Source organism: Pleurodeles waltl, chromosome 11 (genome assembly GCF_031143425.1).
Source record: "Pleurodeles waltl isolate 20211129_DDA chromosome 11, aPleWal1.hap1.20221129, whole genome shotgun sequence".
NCBI lineage: Eukaryota > Metazoa > Chordata > Amphibia > Caudata > Salamandridae > Pleurodeles > Pleurodeles waltl.
The window spans coordinates 537,574,305-537,595,795 of record NC_090450.1 but is presented as its reverse complement, the minus strand read 5'-3'; the positions used below and the strand labels follow the sequence as shown (position 1 = coordinate 537,595,795).

At 42.1% G+C, this 21,491-nt stretch overlaps 1 protein-coding gene across 2 annotated transcripts in view; it reads left to right on the top strand.

Annotated features, from left to right (window-relative positions):
- The window catches only part of PIWIL2 (piwi like RNA-mediated gene silencing 2), a 1,291,255-nt gene that overhangs the window by 692,702 nt on the left and 577,062 nt on the right, over nucleotides 1–21,491 (top strand). For both annotated transcript variants that reach the window (XM_069213952.1, XM_069213950.1), the window contains exon 15: nucleotides 14,726–14,812. In XM_069213952.1, coding sequence (XP_069070053.1) covers nucleotides 14,726–14,812 — 87 coding nt within the window. The remainder of the gene's footprint in view (nucleotides 1–14,725; nucleotides 14,813–21,491) is intronic.

The window sequence follows — 21,491 nt, the reverse complement described above, 5'->3', positions numbered from 1 at the left end:
ATCGCTGAAGAGACCCCCCGGGCCTCCCCATTGATTCCTATTGAAAACCCGATGCCTGTTTGCACTCTGCACCCGGCCGCCCCTGTGCCGCTGAGGGTGTACTTTCTGTGCCTGCTTGTGTCCCCCCCGGTGCCCTACAAAACCCCCCTGGTCTGCCCTCCGAAGTCGTGGGTACTTACCTGCTGGCAGACTGGGACCGGGGCATCCCTATTTCCATTGAAGCCTATGTGTTTTGGGCACCATTTTGACCTCTGCACCTGACCGGCCCTGAGCTGCTGGTGTGGTAACTCTGGGGTTGCCTTGAACCCCCAACGGTGGGCTACCTTGGACCCAACTTTGAACCCTGTAAGTGTTTTACTTACCTGTGAACTTAACATTTACATACCTCCCCCAGGAACTGTTGATTTTTGCACTGTGTCCACTTTTAAAATAGCTTATTGCCATTTTTGCCAAAACTGTACATGCTATTGTGATAATTCAGAGTTCCTAGAATACCTGAGTGAAATACCTTTCATTTAAAGTATTGTTTGTAAATCTTGCACCTGTGGTTCTTAAAATAAACTAAGAAAATATATTTTTCAATATAAAAACGTACTGGCCTGGAGTAAGTCTTTGAATGTGTGTTCCTTATTTATTGCCTGTGTGTGTACAACAAATGCTTAACACTACCCTCTGATAAGCCTACTGCTCGACCACACTACCACAAAATAGAGCATTCGAATTATCTCTTTTTGCCACTATCTTACCTCTAAGGGGAACCCTTGGACTCTGTGCACACTATTTCTTACTTTGAAATAGTATATACAGAGACAACATCCTGCACTTTCTCAATATCTAGTGACACCGCACACATCCCGCTTCCACGCTCAGGCATCACATCCACCAGATAAAGCAGTCGCTGAATATTGATAAAGGTGTTCCGGCCTGGGATGAGGCCCGATTGGTCTGATTCTATTATCCTATTCATTATGGGGAGCAACCTATTAGATAATATTTTCCCCAGTATTTTACAGTCCAGATTTAATAGGGATAGAGGCCGATAAGAGCGGACATCTAGTGGATCGTGGTCAGGCATAAGTAACGCCACTATCAGAGCCTGTCTGTTGGACCTCATGAAAGACCTCTAATAATTTGGGCGCTAGTATTGCTGTATATTGTGCATAGTGTGCGACAGGGAGACCATCAATCCCCGGGATCTTATTCCACTTGATCTGCTGTATTGTCAGTTGGACCTCAGCCAGCTACAGTGGTGCTTCTAGTTCTTCTCTATGTGCCAGTGAAAGCATGGGTAGCGACAGGGTTTGTAAATAATCGTGTACACGATCCTTTGAGAAAGGAGTCGTATCACTATACAGTGATTGATAGGATGCCCTAAACGCGGTGTTTATGGCCGTCTTTGTATTCGCAATCCATCCATCATACAATCGATTTGTTCCTATTTAGTGCCTAGTTCCATCATTCTGGACTAGCCAGGCTAACAGTCGACCAGATGGGTCACCCTCCGCATGTAGCGTTGCCATTCGTCGCCTATAATCATGTCTCCCCAGTCTTGCATCAGCCTCTTTATATTTCCCTCTTAATTTATGCAATTTCTCTGCCACTGCAGGTTGACCCACCATTTCAGTCTCTAAGAGTCTCATTTCTGCTTCCAGTTTGGTCACTTCAGCCCTAAGTAGTCTCTGGACCCCATGTGCCCCCCAAGCAATGGCCCCTCACCACAACCTTATGCGCCTCCCATTCAGAGGCCTGGGTCGTTGCTGTGTTGTGATTCTGCTCGAAGTAGGTGGTCAATAGTGTCAAAAGATCCGCCCTGTATGGGGCATCCAAGAGAGCCTCTGGTTGGAGACGCCAGGTGAGAACTGCTGATCTCGCCCTATTCCAGTGCACCAGAAATGTCAGTGGAGAGTGATCAAAAAGTGTTCACACTAGGAATTGGGTTCCCTCGGTTCTCCTTCCCAAGGAATCACTGCACAGAAATAAGTTGAGTCTCGTATGAATATCATGTACCGGTGAGTGATAAGAGTATTCTCTCTCCAAAGGGTTGTGCATAGAACAGTCACCCATATATGTGTGTGATGGTGTACACCTGTAGCCTTCTCTTAGGATCCCTGGAAGGAGGGGTTGATGATCTACCATCCTCTCTAAGGTTTGGGAGCTTCATATTTCTAGAGACGAGACATAGTGTACTGCCCTGTTCTCTATGTCTGGACATGTATTGACAATCCCATGTATCACAGTACATAAAAAAAATTACGGCAGATTAAAAAAAAAGAGAAAATAGAGAGCCAACTTATTGAACTGAGCATCCCCCCTTGCTGGAGCGATTAACCATCTCCACCCTAAAGTTCACCAAAAACGATTTATAGTGAAAAATATTATCTGCAAATCATCCTCCATACAGGGCATCAGGTCCGGGCCCTGAGGCTCAGCGATCAATGAAGTCTCCAAGTTATCAGTTACAGAGCTGAATTCCGATGGGTGAATTAACAGCATAGATGCATAGACAGTCTTAAGAGGGGAATTCATGTCTCACACAGCATGATCAGGGGTCCCAAATATAAGATCTTGAAACTCTGCAACAAAAACAATTGTAGACACAGAATATATTACACACTGCGTAAGACCAAAGAGACGGGGGGGTTATACTTCCTTTTCAATCGAGCAACAGCAAGGATAATGATCTTCAGAGATCAGAAATACAATGAGAAAGGTGGAAAGGCAGACCAAATTCTACCCTACAAGTAAAAACAACCCAAAATCACAATTATATGAGTGACATGCAGAATGTTAGAGCAACACTTTGTGTTACAAGACAACACAATACTTGTATTTGTGACTTATTATACACCTCTTTGCATGTGTGGGGCCCTGGATGTAGACCTTCAAAATTCTTACCTTGAACAATGCAACCTCCCTTTGATTTGTCAAAAGGCAGTAGATGAAATCAAGACCCCTGTACCTTCCCAAGAAGTTAAATGTGCAATTCAGGGAATCCCCCATAACAAGGCCCAGGACCTGATGTTTTGTTTCCTTGTCCTTTTGTAAAGCTTTTCAGGATATCTTGATGAAATCCATGGCCAAACCTTACAACAACTTAGGGGCTATAGGGGCAGTTACTGATACAATGACAGAATGTAATGACTTTTGTTTTAACACTGAAAAAGACCCCAAAACATTGAGTGTCCTACCTCTTGAAATCTCTTTTTAAGCAAGACTCCAAAATATTCTGGTCTTCAGATTTCACCCAATGTGGTCAGATTTAATGTTCCTGGTCAGACTTTGTCCAAGGTTGCCAAACTGTTGATACCATCAGATTAGCTATCAACCTGGTCAGTATAGTCACAAGAGAATTTATTCTGATGTTCCTTTGTGTCGCCTAGTTACTGAGCATCAGGAATGAACCATTAAAAGTATATCCCTAATATAGTTATAAGTGCTGTGTATGGAGCAGTCTAGATCCAATGAATATGTAATCTCTGATCCAGTTGTGTGTGTGTGTTTTTTAAGCAGTTATTATTTTGATTTCACGTATTGTTCCTGCTTTGTTCCCATTTTCCCCTCCTTTTTCCCCTTATTTGTAGTTTTCTTTTTTAATGTTATTGTTCATCCACAGCACTACTATTTTCAAGCATAAGCTTAATTTGTATACTTGACAAACTTCAATAAGCATAATGTTTGAAACAAATATCAATAAGTAGAATGGCACTCAATCCTTAGGTCTTAGAGCTCTCCACAAATACATTATGAAACAAGGTATAGAATGGTTATTTTACTTGACATTCTTCAGCTCATTTATGAGAGGATTTCCTGAGTCAATAAACTTTGAAGGGTGCATATTTCTGTATATCCATTCAAGACTTAATCCCAGAAATATCTGAGGTTCATGGTCAAAGCCCACAATTTTTTAGTTCAGAGCATTTCCGTTAGGCTGCAAGACAGACCCACAAGATTTTAGAAAATGCCTAATACCAATGGTAGCTCAACATATCTTCTTGATGTGCAAGCCTTTCCATATTTGCCATATTTGGATTCATCAAAGCACCTACAAAGCAGGGAGTAGACAAAATAACTCTCACAACTGTCTCTGAACCCCACAGGAAAAGTCTCTTCACATAAATGAGTTGGAAAGAGGGGCATTCAGGCCATCAGTTTTCCACAACGCAACCAAAATTATAATGTTCTTACATGAATGGACTGTCTGACTACTCTGCACTACATTTGTTTTTGCCAGTCTACCTGAAAATATGGCCCAGTTGATTTTCCTTGGCCTTCAGATAAGCACAACTTATCAGCTTTTGCGGCGAAAACAAACCTGTTGCAGCAAACACATCTCCCTTCACTTACCTCAACACAGTGCATATTAGTTAATGACTAATCCTGCTAGGAAAGGAAAAGGATGTGTGCACACAGCACATCTACTTTATAATTGAAAACAATTTAATACAAAGGCAGTACATGTGAATATGCTGAAAATTGGCAACCTATTAACATAATAGAATACAAGGCAGATTTTGTATTAAATATATGATGGAATCCATTCTTTTCTAGCCCTAGCTAATGTCTGCATTAGAACCAAAATCTTGCCAAATAGAGGAGCTTCCGAAATAATCTGCAGCACACACAACTGCTGGCAATTCAGTGAATCATTTGAATCTTATGGAGTGCAACTACTCATCCGTAAGAGTCTCAAAGCGCTGTGGGGGGCTTGGGTCCTCGGTGTTCGTCGAAGAGCCAGGTCTTAAGGTCCTTCCTGACTTGAAGTAACAATGGTGACTGCCTGAGGTGTAAAGGCCAGGTGTTTCAGCTCTTTGCAGCGAGGTAGGTGGAGAATCTTTCTCCAGCTGAGGTCTTCCATATGTGGGGTACAGTGGCCAGTGCTTGTTGAGGAGAGCTGAGATGTCTGTAGGGGAGTAGAAGGAGATGCGATGGTTGAGGTGTAGGTAGGGCCAAAGTCTTGGAGAGCCTTGTGTGCGTGGATGAGGAGTTTGAAGTTGATCCTTTTTTCAACAGGGAGCCAGTGGAGGTCTTTCAGGTGTTTTGCAATGTGTAAGCAGTGGGGGATGCTCAGGATGAGTCTTGACGGAGGCATTCTGGATGTGCTGTAGTTTCATCATATTCTTCTGGGTGGTTCTGGCGTAGAGGGCATTGCCATAGTGGAGTCTGCTGGTGACCAGGGCGTGGGTTATGGTCTTGCGGCAGTCGTTTGGGATCCATGTGAAGATTTTTCCAGGGAAGTTGTAGTGTGTGGAAACAGGAAGATGCAACAGAGTTGATCTGGCAGGTCATTGAGTGAGATGAGTACAGGATGAAGCCCAGGTTGCGTGCGTGGTTCGTTGGGGTGAGAGGTTGCTGAGTGTCTCAGGCCACCAGGAGTCGTCCCAGGTGGATGTGGAGAGTGCCAGTATGAGGATCTCTGTTGTGTCAGCTGAGTTTGAGGCAGCTCTCCTTCATCCAGGCAGTGACGGCTTCCATTGTTGCAAAAGTTCTTCTTGGCAGTTGTAGGGTTTTTGGTCAATGAGATGATCAGCTGGGTGTCGTCAACATAGGAGACAATGTTCAGTCTGTGGCATCTGACGTTTCACACGAGCGGGCCATGTAGATGTTGAAGAGTGTGGAGTTCAAGGAGGAGTCCTGCGGCACTCTGCAGCTGATCTCTGTAGGTTCTGACAGGTAGGGCAGGAGTCTGACTTTGTGTTCTTCTAGTCAGAAAGGAGCATATCCATTGTGGGGCTTTGCCGGGGATGTCAACTGCGTGGAGTCTGGAGCAGAGGGTGTGGTGGTAGCCTGTGTCAGAAGCAGACGAGAGGACCAGTACAATGAGGGCTGCTGTTTGGTTGAGGAGTGAGCGGATGTCATCTGTGGCGGCTAGGAGGGTGGTCTCCATGCTATGGTTGCTCCTGCAGCCTGACTGGGAGATAGCCATGATGATGTTATTTTCTGTGTGTTTGCGGAGCTGTGCATTGATGGCCTTTCCGATGACTGTGGCTGGATATGGCAGCAGTTAGATGGGGTGGTACTTCTTGAGATTCAGAGAGTCGGTTGTGGGTTTTTTCAGGAGCAGGCAGATTTCATCGTGCTTCCAGTCCTCTGGGAAGGTAGCAGTCTTCATTGTGTTTCCAGCCTACTCAGAGGAGCATGGCCAATCTTTGTTTATGTTGCTGTTCTTTAGAGAAGCACAATAGCTAGCTATAGCAAGTGACAGTGTACGAAGCCACAGTAGTATGAAGACTGTTATAGAACTGATGCTCCTTTTGGAATAGCTGGAGTTGTATTCTCCATGAGAGGCTATCGCTTGGACATTATATACTTTTTCTCAGCTTTATTTATTCATTAATCATTTTTTTTTATTGGTCTTTTCAACAACAATACAATTGTTGGTGGAGGACCACCATGGAATGACAGCATATCTGACAGTTTCAGGTGCACCATATTTTCACATTGACAGGGGTTGTCCAGCAGCTTCATATGGTCAATACATTTATTCTCCTGAAGATACCTCCCATCCATTTAGTTGCTTTGTGCTATACCCTTGCTGCAGTATCATTGTCTTCATATGACCCTCCCACTCCCCATCCTGGCCTCTCGGTCTCCTCAGATTCCTAAATCATCACCTTGTATAGTCATCCATTTGGGCCATATCTAATCAAAACGTTCTGGGACACCTTGTCGCCTTGTATACCGTGGCTTCTACCTGCATGCACCAGTTCATCATCATCAACATCATCACTTTACTTTATTTCGGTAAGAAAAACATACCATAAAAGTACAATACATAATGATCCAAAAATGAGATTGCAAAAAATAAATAACAAACAATAAGAAGAAAGATATTAAAAGCAAGATAAGACCGGTATATAAAAAAGATTTCTTTCTCCAAGAATATAATACTTAAAAAACATCCAGTCCCAAAGAATGTCAAACTAATAACATACACCTAAATACAATAAATATGCATAAAAATACCTAAATCTGGGAACAACTACCTAGTCTTATTCTTTAAAATCGCTAGTCTAAAACGCCATATCGATTCAAGAAATTTTGCCACAGGATAGACTATTTGAACAGATGAATCAGATTTAAAAATTCTCTTGGCGAGTAAGCAATTCCTAAAACCCATTTGTTTGCATAGGGAACTGATCCAGAAGGCCCTCTGTTTGACATATGCACGACATTGAAAAAGGACATGTAGAACAGACTCTTCGTTCTTACATCCCATCGGGCATAGCTTGGACTTATTGGTGGAATTAGACCATTTATAAGTTAAATAACACAGAGGGAGGGACCCTACTCTGAATCTAATGTAAAGGGCATGCGTAGATGGATAAAGTGCTACGACCATAAAGGGCTCGAACTCATAATGACATTTAAATTGCAAGAAGCTATCAGACATAGAGAACGGCACAACTTCGGCCAATTGAACAAAAAAGCGTCCTTCAATGTCTGAACAGCATTTTTAGGAATGGAAGAGGGATCCTTCCAATAGGACCCCAGACCGAGATGCAATAAGGACCGTTCAACATAGGCACACCAATTGATTTTAGTATTGAGGTTAGGGCCCACCAGATTGAGCAGCCCACATCTGAATGGAATGAGGGCGTCTGATGACCACAGCCGAATGCAAAACAGGAGATGCCTTAAGGCAGCAATCTGGTTGATAGGAAAAAGATTTAAATCCATTCGGATGGGCAAAGATGGGGTGCTAGAAGGAACTTTTAAGAACCTCTTCAAAAACTGCTTTTCCACCCTGACCAGATTCTCCAGATTGCAATGACCCCATAACTCAGCACCATACAAAGCCCCACCCTTGGCTTGTGTGATATATATTTCAAGAGCAGGAGTCATAGCAAAATTTGTGGATCTGGTTGCAAATCTCACAATACCACCCGCCCTTTGCTTCAGGCACATTAGTGATTTCTGGCGATGGGCGTGCCAATGGTGTGAAGCTTCTAATTTTACACCTAAATAGTCAAAAGTGCCCACTCTTTCCAAAGAAGCACCTTCTAAATAGACAGGTCTCTTCATTTTCTGCTTTTTGTCCCCAAACACCATGTATTTCATTGTTGCTGAATTGATTTCCAAGCCATGATCTTTGCAGAACTCCATGAACCTTGGAAGCAAGCTTGAAAGGCCCATGGCTGTTCGGGAAAGTAGCAGGGTGTCATCAGCAGATAAAAAGCATGGGAGCTTCTGCCCTCCCATACTAGGGGCATCACCAGGACAATCCACAGGACAATCCAGAAGGTAGGGAATACAAGCATTAATAAATAGGAGAAACAGGGTGGGCGCAAGAACACAGCCCTGTCTCACACCACGAACAGTGGGAAATGCTGGAGTCAGATCACCTGCCGAAGCCCCGTCGTACTTTGGCACAGTTGCTAGAGTAAAGATCTTTAATTATATTGAGCATGGAGCCAGGGACTCCCGCTTTGCTCATAACTTCTCACAGCTTGGGACGCAGGACAAGGTCAAAAGCGGATTTCAAGTCAACGAATGCCACGAAAAGGTGGCCAGAATCCACGTCTACGATCTTCCACTTTATAGTAGTAAAGCGGAAGACCTGGTCGATGGTACTGACCTTGTCCCTGAACCCTGCCTGAAGATGACTTAATACCTGATTTTCCACTATCCAATGCTTCAGCCTACTTAACAGCTGAAAGCAGAATATTTTTTGCAGATTGTCTAGTAAGATTTTTCTCTCCTTTCTTGTGAATGGGCACAATTATTGCCTCCTTCCAGGAATCCAGATAAGACCTGGTGGACAGTATTCAATATCCTATCAATATACCGGGTCTATGTGGGCAAATCTGATTTGTACAAGTCTAAAGGAATGCCATCTGGCCCAGAAGCCTTCCCTGATTTTTGGGCAAGAATTACCAGCTCAGTTTCTTTTAAAGTAAAGGGAGGCACCGCAGGGCAACATGTCAAAGTCTCTGCGGGGCTGATGGCAAAGGATTCCAGAGTGGAGCCATTTCCCTAAAATGAGTAAACCAGATATCAGCAGCTATATGGCATTCTGGGACAGATGAAAGATTTGGGTCTCTACATGAAAACAGAAGCCATAAATGTTTGACATCATGGGTCCTAGCCGCCTCAGCCAGATCACCCCATAATCTTTCCTCATGCTTAGGTTTGCACATCTTGCATGTGGAGACATAAGTTCTTCTTGCTCTCAGAATAGCTTCCCGATCCTCTGACTTTAGCTCTTTAGTCAAAAGACTTTTGGCCTCACAACACCTCTTATCAAACCACTTGCTGCTATGTGAGAGGGAGGAATTCCCAAAAAGCTCCTTAAGTGCCGCAAAAACATGAGAAGACGAGACGTCCAGTGAGGTTAATGCAAAATGATAATCAAAAAGCTGGTGTCTAGAGACTAGGGCACACAGTTTGTCCCTTAACATGTTGGACTTCTGAAACAAGACCTATCTCACAGCACGCCTGTTACTGGACAACATCAAAGCTTCATGAGCATTTGAAACAAAGAGAGACGGAGGTCCTGCAAAAAGAGCTCTGTCATATACAGTTTGTAAAGGCGCATGATCACTAGTATGCTGGGGCCCACTTTCACATCTATTATGGAGTGCCAAGCCCTTAAATAAAAAATAACATAATCCAGAATACTACTATATAGGCCCCTAAAAAAAGTTGGTCTGGCAGGGGTGTCAGCAGGAAACCGACCATTTCCCAAGCGAAGGCCATGTATTACTGTGAGATCTATTATCTGCGACGCCCTACGACAGGCAGAGAGTGACGCTGGTTGGGTTAAGGGAGGGGGAATATTCCACACTTCATCTTCAGCCTGTGTTGCCTCGGCAGAATCCGAGTTAAATTCAGTTTGCGCATTGAGATCACCCGCAATGATAATACGGTATTTAGAACGAAGATCTGACATGAGATCTTCTATGCAGGAGATCTATAGTAGCAGACCAATGATTAGGAGGACCTGGTCTATTGTAGATATTAATACATAAAACTGGAGTGCCTGAGTTTGGCAGTATTGCTAATGCCAAAATATCAAGGGAGTCTACAAAGATCTCCTTTACTTCACCCACCTCAGTCATCTTAACCCAGGTACATAAACCCCCTATTCCCCTACCCATAGAAGACTGCATAGCATTTTTAGTGAAAGAACAAAACCCTTGCCTGTACACACTTTCCGTAGCCCACGTTTCCTGGAACACACAGATACAAAAGGGTTCAACATAAGCCCCCACTCCGGATCAGCTAATTTACTTTTAATGCCTGCCACATTCCAGGACAAAAACTTCCCTGTAACATATACAGTACACAGGTGGCTTCAAGAATCAACATCTGATATGGGATTAAGGTTCGCAGTAAAAGCAATTTGGGGATCCCGCAAAGTATAGACGCCGACTTGGCAAAGATCTTGAATGTGGTAAGGTCTGTGAATCAGATCCAATACTAAAATTACAAAGACTGGGAGGACATAGTCAATCAACGTCTGAGGTATCCCCCTAAAGCACAGGATCACATGCACTAATAAGTTTGGAAGTAGGGCCCATATCAGGCTCAGCAACTGGAATTAAATGCAGGCCAGAAGAAGCAACATGGCCTGTTACATTGGATGGTACCGACTTAATCATGCTTGGTCGAGTGGACGAACTCATGTTTCCCAAAGCGAAAATGCTATCACTAAAAAATATATCAAGTTCCTTCCTTACGTGATGACGTGCTTCCATCTGCAAGAGACCCGTGACTAAAAAAGGACTTGCAAGATTGAGTTTAATAATAACGGCCACGCAACCGTAAGGCCGATACAATTTCGGTGTGGATAATTGAACCACAGCCTCTGACATGATGGATCCAATGCGAAACCTTGTTGATTAAGAAAAATTTATCTTCCCTCGATTGGGCTGTAAGAGGAGGAACATTGCACATATAAATGCAGTTTCGATTAGACATGTAAATGGACTGGCCAGAAGCTGATGTAAAATCCTGATTCCGGTCAATATTAAGAGGAGAAGATATGGGTTTTACCAGAAGTGAAGAAGTATTTTTACTATAATGCGACCTGTGACTGGAGCCCTGAGCAACCTCCAAATTCGTCAAAGGATCTGCTGGCAAAGATGCAGGAACCAAGGGATAGTTGTGTTGCAATGGCACTAGGTTCGGAACACACAGTGGAGTTGGTTCAGGTTTCTTAAGAAGCTTGAGAACTTCAAGCATTAAGCACTTCAACTCTCCTACTTCACGCTTTAAGCTAGAGACTAGTGCTGAGAGATCTTCTCTAGGGGAATCACAATTGGAAAGCACTGGAATCAAAGGGATCTGTTGAGCACTAGCCAAATCTAGATGATCCAAGGCAGAAAAACGATTTGAACAGGTAATCCCATGGAGATTAGAGTCAGTGGCTATGACTTCCAAATTAGACTCAAATGCAGGAAATGGTGGAGAGTTAACAGTACAGGGCGGGCTTGTAGGAGCAAGAGCTTGAGATGGAATTCTCGGGGGCTGAACATCAATAGAAGAATTAGTTCCCGTTGTTAAAAACGGCAATAAAGTTCCTGATTTCAGCCTCTTCCGAACGTTGCTCTCTTTTTTATTAAGAGTTAGCTCCACTTCTTCAACTAAATTGTCAATTTCGCTAGACATGCAATTGGTATGAGGTTGCGTGACTCTATTAGGTTTAGGAATTTCGGATTTAACAGGGCCCGAGTCAGGACTAGGTCTCACTTTACGTTTTCCCATTCTGGATAAATACGAAAACTCAGCACCAATATGGGGGCAATTTAAAAAGAAAAGTAGACAGGAATGTATCAAAATGCCCTAAGCCGCACCTTGGGGCCCAGATGGGGAGCCCAGCCTGTCCTCGAATGGTCGCTGTCCGTCACAGACAAATCAGGCAGGATTCTGAAAGCACAGCAGATAAGCCAGGACTCCTCCGGCCTCACAAGACACCAGTCACCACCAGGGAGAAAAAAATAAAGAAGTGTGGGCCAGCCCAGTCTCTTCCGGGCGCTGATGGGCGCAGGACGGGCCTGCCCTTGGCCCGGGCACGTCCCGCGAAGCGGGGGCGCATTAAAAATTAAAGGGGCCTGGAGATCCCCGCCCGCTCAGTCAGGTGGTGCCTTCTGCCGCTCCTCTGCACGTCCTGCGAAGCAGGCGCGCGTTGAAAATTAAAGGGGCCTGGAGGTCCCCGCCCCCTCAATCAGCTGGTGCCTTCTGCTGCGCCTCTGCGCGTCCCCAGTCATATTGTGGGCCCAAATGGCTGTGGTCGGTACTGTCTTTGCCTCCCAGAGCTGTACAATATCCCTTTTGGCCACAATCAGGACCATGTTGCAGAATATTAAATCATACTCGGAAAGTGTAGCATCTACCCATTATCCTAGCCTTGTTGAAGACATAGTAAATGTGATCTTATTCTCTACCTTTTCTGACATGAAGTGTTTTGTTTCACTTGCTCCAAGAATATCCGCGATCAGGGACAGCTCCACAGCATGTGAACCAAAGTCTGTAGCTGGCCACACCCTCTAACGCACTGGTAACCACTGGCTGTTACCATCCGGGATAGACTCTTTCTGCTATACTTCCCGGGTGCCCAACCCCCATATAGTAGGCCAAGGTAGTTCATTTGGCCCATCACTACGCAGTCAGCAAGTGGCACTGGCTTCATTTGAGAAGCAAAGGCCCATTCATTTTCCACCAGCAGCTGGGTCACCCAGTAGTAGAATTTTAGATTTGGGAGAGCAACCCCCATCCCTAGGGCCTTTCATTAGATTTTGATAGGCTTTCCTCAGTGCCCCTCCATACTATACCAGCACGTGGGAGGTGGAATCCACTGCTCCTAAAGAAGTCATCCGGCACCTCGTGGGTAGTATTTTGGAGTATGTAGAGGAATTTCGGAACTGTAATAATTTTCTACAGTGCTGCTCTGCCTAGTGGAGATATAGGCAGTTTTCTCCAGTGGGTTACATCTTTATTGAATTCCGCATGCGCACTTTCTAACTTGTGCCAATGGAACTCATATGGGTCAGTGGTTTTATATATATATATATATATATGCCTAAAAACTGGAGCGATTTTGTGATGTCGAACTACCAGGATCACACCCCCACCCCATTCCATCCTATAGTTGATCAGGTATATCAGAACACTACCAGTTTTACCCAGTTGATATGAAAGAGTGTGATTTCTACATATGGTGAGGATTTTTATCACCCGGGAAGAACTGTCCGCGGCCATCAGATATATGAGGATGTTGTCCGCATATAAGGATATGTCTTTCCATGTGGGGGGGTCCAATTGATCCCTCTTATCAGTTCAACCCTACTCACTTCCTTCATCAGCGGCTCAGTGGCAACCGTGAAGAGGACCGGGGAGAGTGGCCACCACTGTCTAGTGCCCCAGCCCAGTGGAAAGCCAACTGACCGAGTGCCATTAACCTTAAAATGAGCATTGGGTCCATGTAAAGTAGCCATACCCAAGCCAAAAACTTCAGACCGAGTCCCACTTTGTTCAGAATGGGCTGTAAATATGACCATTCCAGGGAGTCAAATGCCTTTTCGGCATTGAGCACGAGCAGAGTTCCTGGATCCACCTGATGTCTCTTCAGGCATCCAAACAGTTGTCTCAAGTTGTGTTGTGTGGCCTTCTGGGGTATGAACCCAGACTGGTTTGTGTTCCCCACATTGTGTTTGACTGTGCCTAGGTGATTTGCCAGTATTTTGGCAAATACCTTAACCTCTATTTTAAGCAGGGACATCAGCTTGTAAAATTTGCACGCATCCTTTGGTTTACCACTTTTGTGGACAACCACTAACCCCGCCCACATGGCATCTTTAAACATTGCTAGCATAATTCCCCCCCAGGCGTTTAAAGAATTCGGGTGGGAATTAATTAGGCCCCAGGATCTTCCTACTCCTCATTTGTGCTATTGTCTCTCCCAACTCCCTTTCCTCTATCTCTCTCACTAGTTGTGCCTCGTCCTTTCCGTCAAGGCATGTGGTAGGGACCCCCCCCCCGTGAATGCTGTGCACCCATCTTTGACTCACTTCCCTACTAGGCAACCACACCAGCATCTTCCCTTTATTGTTGCTAAATTCATAAATTCGATGTTAGTGAGCCCAGTAATGTGTTTGCGCCGAGTCCTCTGCCAATTGCCAATATCGTTCTCTAGTCAGTTCTTTTTGGCCCACCAGTGAGGGGTCTGGGGCATCCATATATTTTCCTTATCTATATTTAGAGAAAAATGAGCATCGTGATTTGTGATGTAAGGTATGAATAGATAAGAGAATTCTCTTGTGCGTTTGTCTGAAGATCACTGCATTTCTCTAAACTTATAATGTAAGAATCTCTGACATAAACGAAATATTGATTTACTTTCAGCTTATGGGAAAGCCTCATACTGTGAATACATGTCGGTAAAAATAAACTGAATCATGCATAATAAAATATACATAAATCATAATGAAAACATGAATAAATGAGTGTTTCAAAGGGGCTCTAAAGCAGAAATAAGGCAAGCTACAGGACAAGCCCGATTGTTCTGCTGAACTCTTAAAAGGTTCAAGCTCTTAAAAGTGTGCAAAAGTTCTTTACATCTCAATCTAAATGAGACTTTCTGTGTTTTTGTTTTGTGCCTGACATAAAGTGCTTTCTTTAGCACCATCATAGTAGTTTTGCTCTGGTTCACTACTTAAACAAGCACATCTGTCGGCGAGGAAATTTAATTGGGCCACTGATTCTAATTTCTTATGTTTTCCCATAGGTCTTAGGTGAAATACTTCTGCTTCCTGAGCTTTCTTACATGACTGGTATCCCAGAGAAGATGAGGAAGGACTTCAGAGCCATGAAGGTACACAGATTAATAATATTAAAATTGAAGTTATTGAATCACAGTATGGGAGGTTTCTAAGCCCTTCATAATGGACGTAGGTGTCAGCTTTTTTCTCAGAGTGTGGCGCCTGTATTTCTGTGGCACTAGCCAGTGGTTTCTCTGACACAATATCTCTTGGTTTTGAGACCTTGCCCCTTTCCCGGGGAGACAGGCTGGGCTGGATCCATGACCTGGGCTTGCAGTTCGTTGTTTGATAGGAAGGTGCATGCTGCGGTGGGAGCTGACTTGCTAAGCATTTATCTTTGAAATTAAGTTGAACTGGACTTTTTTCTCTTCAGTTGCAGGCTCACTGTTCTTTGAGAAAGGGGCACGTAGGAGTTGGGAGCAGGCTTGTTAAGCACCGAATTTTTCAGCTACTATCTCCTTTCATGACTTTGTTGTACTCATGATAATAATTTTTACAATTTTGTATATGCACCCTTCTGAAAATGTTTCTAAACTCTCCATTTCAACCTCCATCCTGCTCATCTATCCATTCAGAGGAGCAGCAACTTGAATCTTTTATTTGGGTGGTGGCGGCGGCGGCAACCTTGGGCATTGAAAGTAGAGGAAAGCTAGATTACTTATTCCAGATTGTTTTGATAAAATGACAGTTAAGATGCTTAGAACCCAGTCTATTCAGTTTAAGCAAACCGTGGGCCTTCGAGTTAAAGGAAGACACAAAAATCCCTGCATATAAAGGACCTGATGACCTTCATACTATTCCTGTCTTTTTTCCTAAAATAAGAAGTCAGGAAGAAGATGAGACAATATCTCCCAAAAAGATAGTCCAAAAGCTCCACTCGCTCCCTTCGTGCAATGTAGCCACTGAAGTTTATATTCAACAAAAATCTGGTTTACATCCTGAGACTTCATGTACTTCATTCAGAAAAAAACAATTCCGGACAAAACCCTCACTTAAGTTCAGAGGCCTGCTCCCCTAAGACTATCAAGAAAACATGCAATGATTTGCCTTTTGATTTTACTTCTTTTATATATAGATCTGAGTTTAATTTAGTAAGAAGACCAAACCTACAGATAAAATCCTCAAATAATCACTCAATCTATTTAATAGTACTCTAAGTCAGGAACCGATTCCAACAGAGGACATTTCTTGCTCGCCCGACACTCCTGTAAACATTACTTATCATCCGCCCACAGATTGTGCTGCTCTGTGACGCCCTCCAACCCCTTAAAAGAATCTTGGAATCAATTATGCTTCTGTTGAAAAAACAACAAATTCAGATCACATTTTTGAAACTATCAGCAATGTTAAGTTGCCTCACCTTGCAAAAAGTGCCCCATTACCATCTAACATTGCTGAAGAAATATGCCCTAAGATTCACACAAGATGTCAAAGGGAGGTGACTCTCAAAACAGGATCTTAACACAGAGAAGTTCAGGGGCTACTCAAGCAGGAAAAGCTTATGTGAGGGTTAAAAATAAGGATGAGGCTAATACTCTAGATGCTGTCTTCTCTCTGCAAAAGCTAAGCTGTTTGCTGACGAACAACAAGCTTCCGTTCATCGCTTCAGTCCACAATAGATATGATCCCCATCCTTTTTCCCCATTTTTAAGCAGTTTACCCATCAAAGGATTAGGAAGCAAGATCATCCGATCTCCTCGAAACGGAATCAATTCCAACAAAAGCTTTAGTTGATATGCCCGTACTTAGAAAGGCGCAAAATAAAAATAAATAAAAAAAAACGTAGTATTACCAGCAAAAAACGAAGTGGATACGTTTTAATCTAAGATTAGAGATAAATTGTACCAATGGAAGTGATGAATCTACTGCAGTAACTGTATATCAGTCTTCTGAATACTCTAACCTTCCCTTCTCAGCCAGTACAACTAGGGTTGGTTGTTCTCTAAACTAACAGGCCCAGAGTTTAAAATCATTTCTTATAATGCTGAGAATGTTACCACTTCCTCTGATGTCCTTAAAGGGGAAATAAATTCGAAGAGTATGAATGTAGATATGGAAAAGGCTCTTTTCTCTCAATGTTCTTTAATAAGTGAGATTAAACCTTTTCCCAAGCAATAATAGCCCTTTAAATAGTCAAAGATTACTTTCTTTTGCACCCTTTTCCCCCAATTGCATTCATTTTCATCTGCTGAAGTAAAATTGGTTTATTTTCCAGAAAGCCAAGACCTCTCCATTGTGCAGGTTGAATTTTTGTCAAATGTGATCCCCTCAATAATTTGAAATGACGCCCATGTTTTCTATACAAAATGGATATGATGTTCACTTCGAAGAATATTAACAGTCTTGTCACTGACACTGAATTTTCTAATCAGGCCTGTTTAGCTGCTTTACCTATTTGTTCCTATTCTAAGGCTCATTTTGATTCACTTGTTCATGTCAGCCCAAGTGGTAGGCAAATCAGACAGCAGAATCGGCTTCAATTGTAAATGAGGGAGTTTCTGGGTCTTGTCTTGCTAGCACAATAAATGAGAACAAATTAGAAAATTAGAAAAAACTCCAAACTGCGATTTTGCTATCTACTAATTTACATTGAGGCTACAATATTCCTGCTCTTCCTTCCAACAATTTACAAGGTGTTTGAGTAATCTTTCCCTATTCTTCTGGTAAGCAGAATAAATCCCTCCTTCTTTTCAATTTGTATATCCACCTGATTTGAGAAATATTACAATTCTGAATAAGATTTTTGAGCTAATAGATTCTATTTCATTTGGATACAATAATTGCAACATTATCTTGTTGGGGGATTTTAATGCAAAAAAATTCTGGTGCATTATTAAATATAGAGACAAAGAACTAGAAAAAGCTTGAAATATTCCTTAAGCCTTCTTCTCGCCCAAAATTAAAGCAGATGTGCATGGGATAATCCTACTAGAATCACTTTATAGAATAAACACAGTAGTAGAGAATGGGAGGGTTGGCCCAGATTGTTCGGCAGCCCCCACATTAAGAGGAAATGTTGCTGCCTCAGTCATTGGTTATGTAATTGCTAGTTAGATCTTAATGCTTTCTTGGGATGGAAGTTCTTTCCCAGTCTGAGAGCGATTATACCACTCTCCATATCACCCTGGAAATGGTCTTCGGGGTTTGGCAGTACCACCAAACCTGTTGATTGCATTGCTCTCCTTAACATGGTGTGGAGTGCTGATGGGTGGGAATAAAGGGCTTATGACTAAAAATTGTACCAGGAATGGATTAAAACAGGAATGTATTATAGCTCCTCTTGTTTTTTCCATCTACTTACACAATCTGTCAGCTCAATTTATGGATGTAAGAAAGTTTTGCCCACACTGCGCTGCTTGTAACCTTTATATACTGATGTATGCTGATTGCTGATTATGTTGTTTAATTTGATTTAACTCCTGGTGGCTTGCACCAAAACTTGAGTATGCAGGGAAGCTATGCTGGGCAGAATTCTTTTTAATATAAATGTATATAAAACTAAAGTCTTAAGTTTTAAGGGAAGAAAAGTATGTTGCCTTCAATCCTGGAAGTTTGGAAGAAATTATATTATATTGGTAAAAGCATACACCTACGTGGGCAGGGTGTTTTCCCAAAATTTGGATAGCGAACTACACCTCCGCCATTTAGCCGATACATCTTTAGCACAAGTTGGTGTTTTAAACACATTTTATGTCGCTTCAGGCAGGAAACACTTTAAACTTTTATTAGAAATTTTTAAAGTTGTTTTTTCCCTTGCTTACTTTTTCACTGGAACATATCCCTCTTGAGAAATGGTCCTTACTTCATCTATACGAAGGAAAGGTCCTATGAAAAATCGCAGCTGTTAGCCAACCAGTTCCAGTTGCAAATGTTGTTTCTAGAACTTGCATTAATTAGTTCTGTCACTTTTCCTATGGCTGGCATTCGATGCTGGGCCCCCGGTGTTTTAAATGCTCCAGAAGGGTACACTTAGAGACCTCGTAAACAGGAGTATTTTATTAATTTTAATCCAAATCTTACTTTTACTTTGAATCTTAGGTTTGCCTGGAAAAACTAAACTGTAAATTATATTATTTACGTGTTTGGACTCCTAAGCAACTTAAGTACTTCTTAAAAAAACCCTATCTAAAGATTCAGTTTTATAGAGGATAGGTACTATTGTAAATTATTACGTTTTCCCTCTTACTAAATAAAATAGAGTACGTCAGCACAAAAGTACCTCTCATTCTCTCTTGATCATGGCCCCAGGTGGGTTATTTTAGCACTTGTTAGGTTGTTTACCTTTGAGTGCTTTAAAAGGCACTAGTCTTCCTTGAAGGCCTATGGTACAAATGCTTTATATACGATTACCACAAGAGTAGCCGGTTTTTCGAGCACTCCGACTAATTATTGATTGTTCCCGTGCGTCTGAAATTCAGAACTTTCGTACAGCTTCAAAGAGTCTTAAACAGATGCAAGCATTTAGGGCAGTGCTTTTTGTGACACATGGAACACCAGACCATCTTCTTTTGGCACAACGGATGTTGCCATGTCAGTATAAAGAATCGGATTTAATAAGAGACTACACTATTGTCCGTATTATCAACACAGTCAACTCGAATGACATGACTATGTGACTTCAGTATATCAAGCATCCAATATTCAATTAATTTAAGAACCTGGCTGCTTAAATTAGACTTTTGCTGTCCTTTATCAATGGGAATGGCCCTGAAGAAGGTGACCTGTAATCACTAGGAACACCGAAACGCGCGTAGGCCGTTGGTTTCCCACAGCATATATTTGTTGTAGCGACACAATTTGGACCTGCTCTTTTTCAAATATAGATTATCTCTGTATCATACTATCAGAGTTTGAGTATTGTTTTTCTGTTTTTTATATGTTTTTATATGTCTGTATTTATTGTATTTATCATGTATTAGTCTCTCCATGTTTTTACATGTGTAAGTTAAATACTTGGCTCCATTGTAATATATTGTCTTTTGTCGCCTAGTCTGACTGTGGTGTGTCTGATTTAGGATTAGAGTTTCATTTATTTATAACACATATAAGTCACAATAATATGTTTATTCACACTCTTCTATTAAAGGTTTTCTAATTGTGAACCTGTTCTTTGTTCTTTCCTGTTATTATTTGATTTTGTACAGCAGCCGGGTATCATTTTTCTTGGAATGACCTTAATTTATTAGCTTGCTTTTATAAGTCTGATAAGGATTTAATTCTGAAGTTTAGTATATCTTCAGATATTATATTACAGTTGTAGCTCATGTTGTAATTTCTCCCATTTCCTCGAAAGATGCGACTGGTGTCTGTGATCTGTGTAACGGTGTGATCCAAGATCTAACTCATGATTTATTTATCTGCCCTTCAATTGCACAACCTCATATTTGTTATATTCTTCCTCTGTATTTTAAATTTAATGTAACTAATTGGGATTCTTTGATTAATGTAAGTCTTTTCCTCTGGAAGAGTACAATGTTTTTAATTTTCTTACAATCATTTCTGAAGCTTACTTTTCTGATTGCACTGAAATAGTTACCAAGATTGAGACATTTTGTATTATTGTATACATTAATTGTTGATCTCTGTACATGACTTAAACAATAAATAAATAAATACATTGGTAAGGGAGCATCATTAAACTATGTAAGCCTTATTGTGTCTGAGGATTTTTAGATCTACGTGGATAAATCCTACAAGAGGGTTCCGTTTCTAACCCAGAAGGGCTGTTTTGACATTGATATTGTACTTCATCTTGATCTAATCTTGGTTTAAAATAAGTGAATGCTATCATGCGTACAGCTAACACTCCAAATAACTCATTCTGTGCAATCTTAAAGTGGACTTCCATCTTGATGATACCTGCAGGGATTTGTGTGTCCAAAGTAGCTCAGAAAGTGGATTGTTGTGCAGTTTTACTGGCTTCAGAGGCAGTTACGGCATGTTATCAGGTAGGCAACATTGAGTCAGGTGCAAATGGTGACCTATTACCGTGGAGGTCACATTATTTCCCATTGGTGTTCTGTAAAACCAGATTTTTTTCCACCACTCTTGGAATGAGCCTTTTGTTCTTCTGTTCAAATAGCATGTAAATGTTTCCTCTATCCAGTGCTGGAGAAGAAAAAGTTTTCTTTGAATGTGGCTCTCTAGTGACATTCTAAGCCGTGCTGGTGAGTTGTTTCAGTTGGTGCTGCATTTTCATATGAGTCATGCTTACTATCTAAACAAGGGAGATAGATTGCTGCATAGTTGGGAAATATGGGTACAAGTGAGTTAAACTGGCAGTAGAAAAGAGCTGCTTCATGGGCTGTTGACTAACCCTTTTACTGCAAAGAGCATTACGTACACATCTTCCTCACTACTACTGAAGTGATGAAGACGTGGTGATCGCCTCCTATCACTGTTGCTTGGAGAACCCTCTGGAAGATCCTAAGCTTTACTTTCAGGTTCTTTTTTTCTGTCTCTGGACCAAAACTGATCCCTAGTGTCCAGTTTGCTTTCAGCCCCCAAGAGTGATAGATCAGGAAGTATCACTGCATGTCTGTACCCCTATGGAAGCTGAAATGCAGATTGCGGGTTACTTCAATAAGGATTCCTGCTCTAGGATCCTGGGGGACCGCAGTCCCAGGCAGGCATCTTTTCAGAATGTAATCAGCTACTTCCTGTATGGGTTTCTGCTTAAGGAGCACATCTTGACTGCAGACCCAAAGCATGACTCTATTTGGTTGTGACATT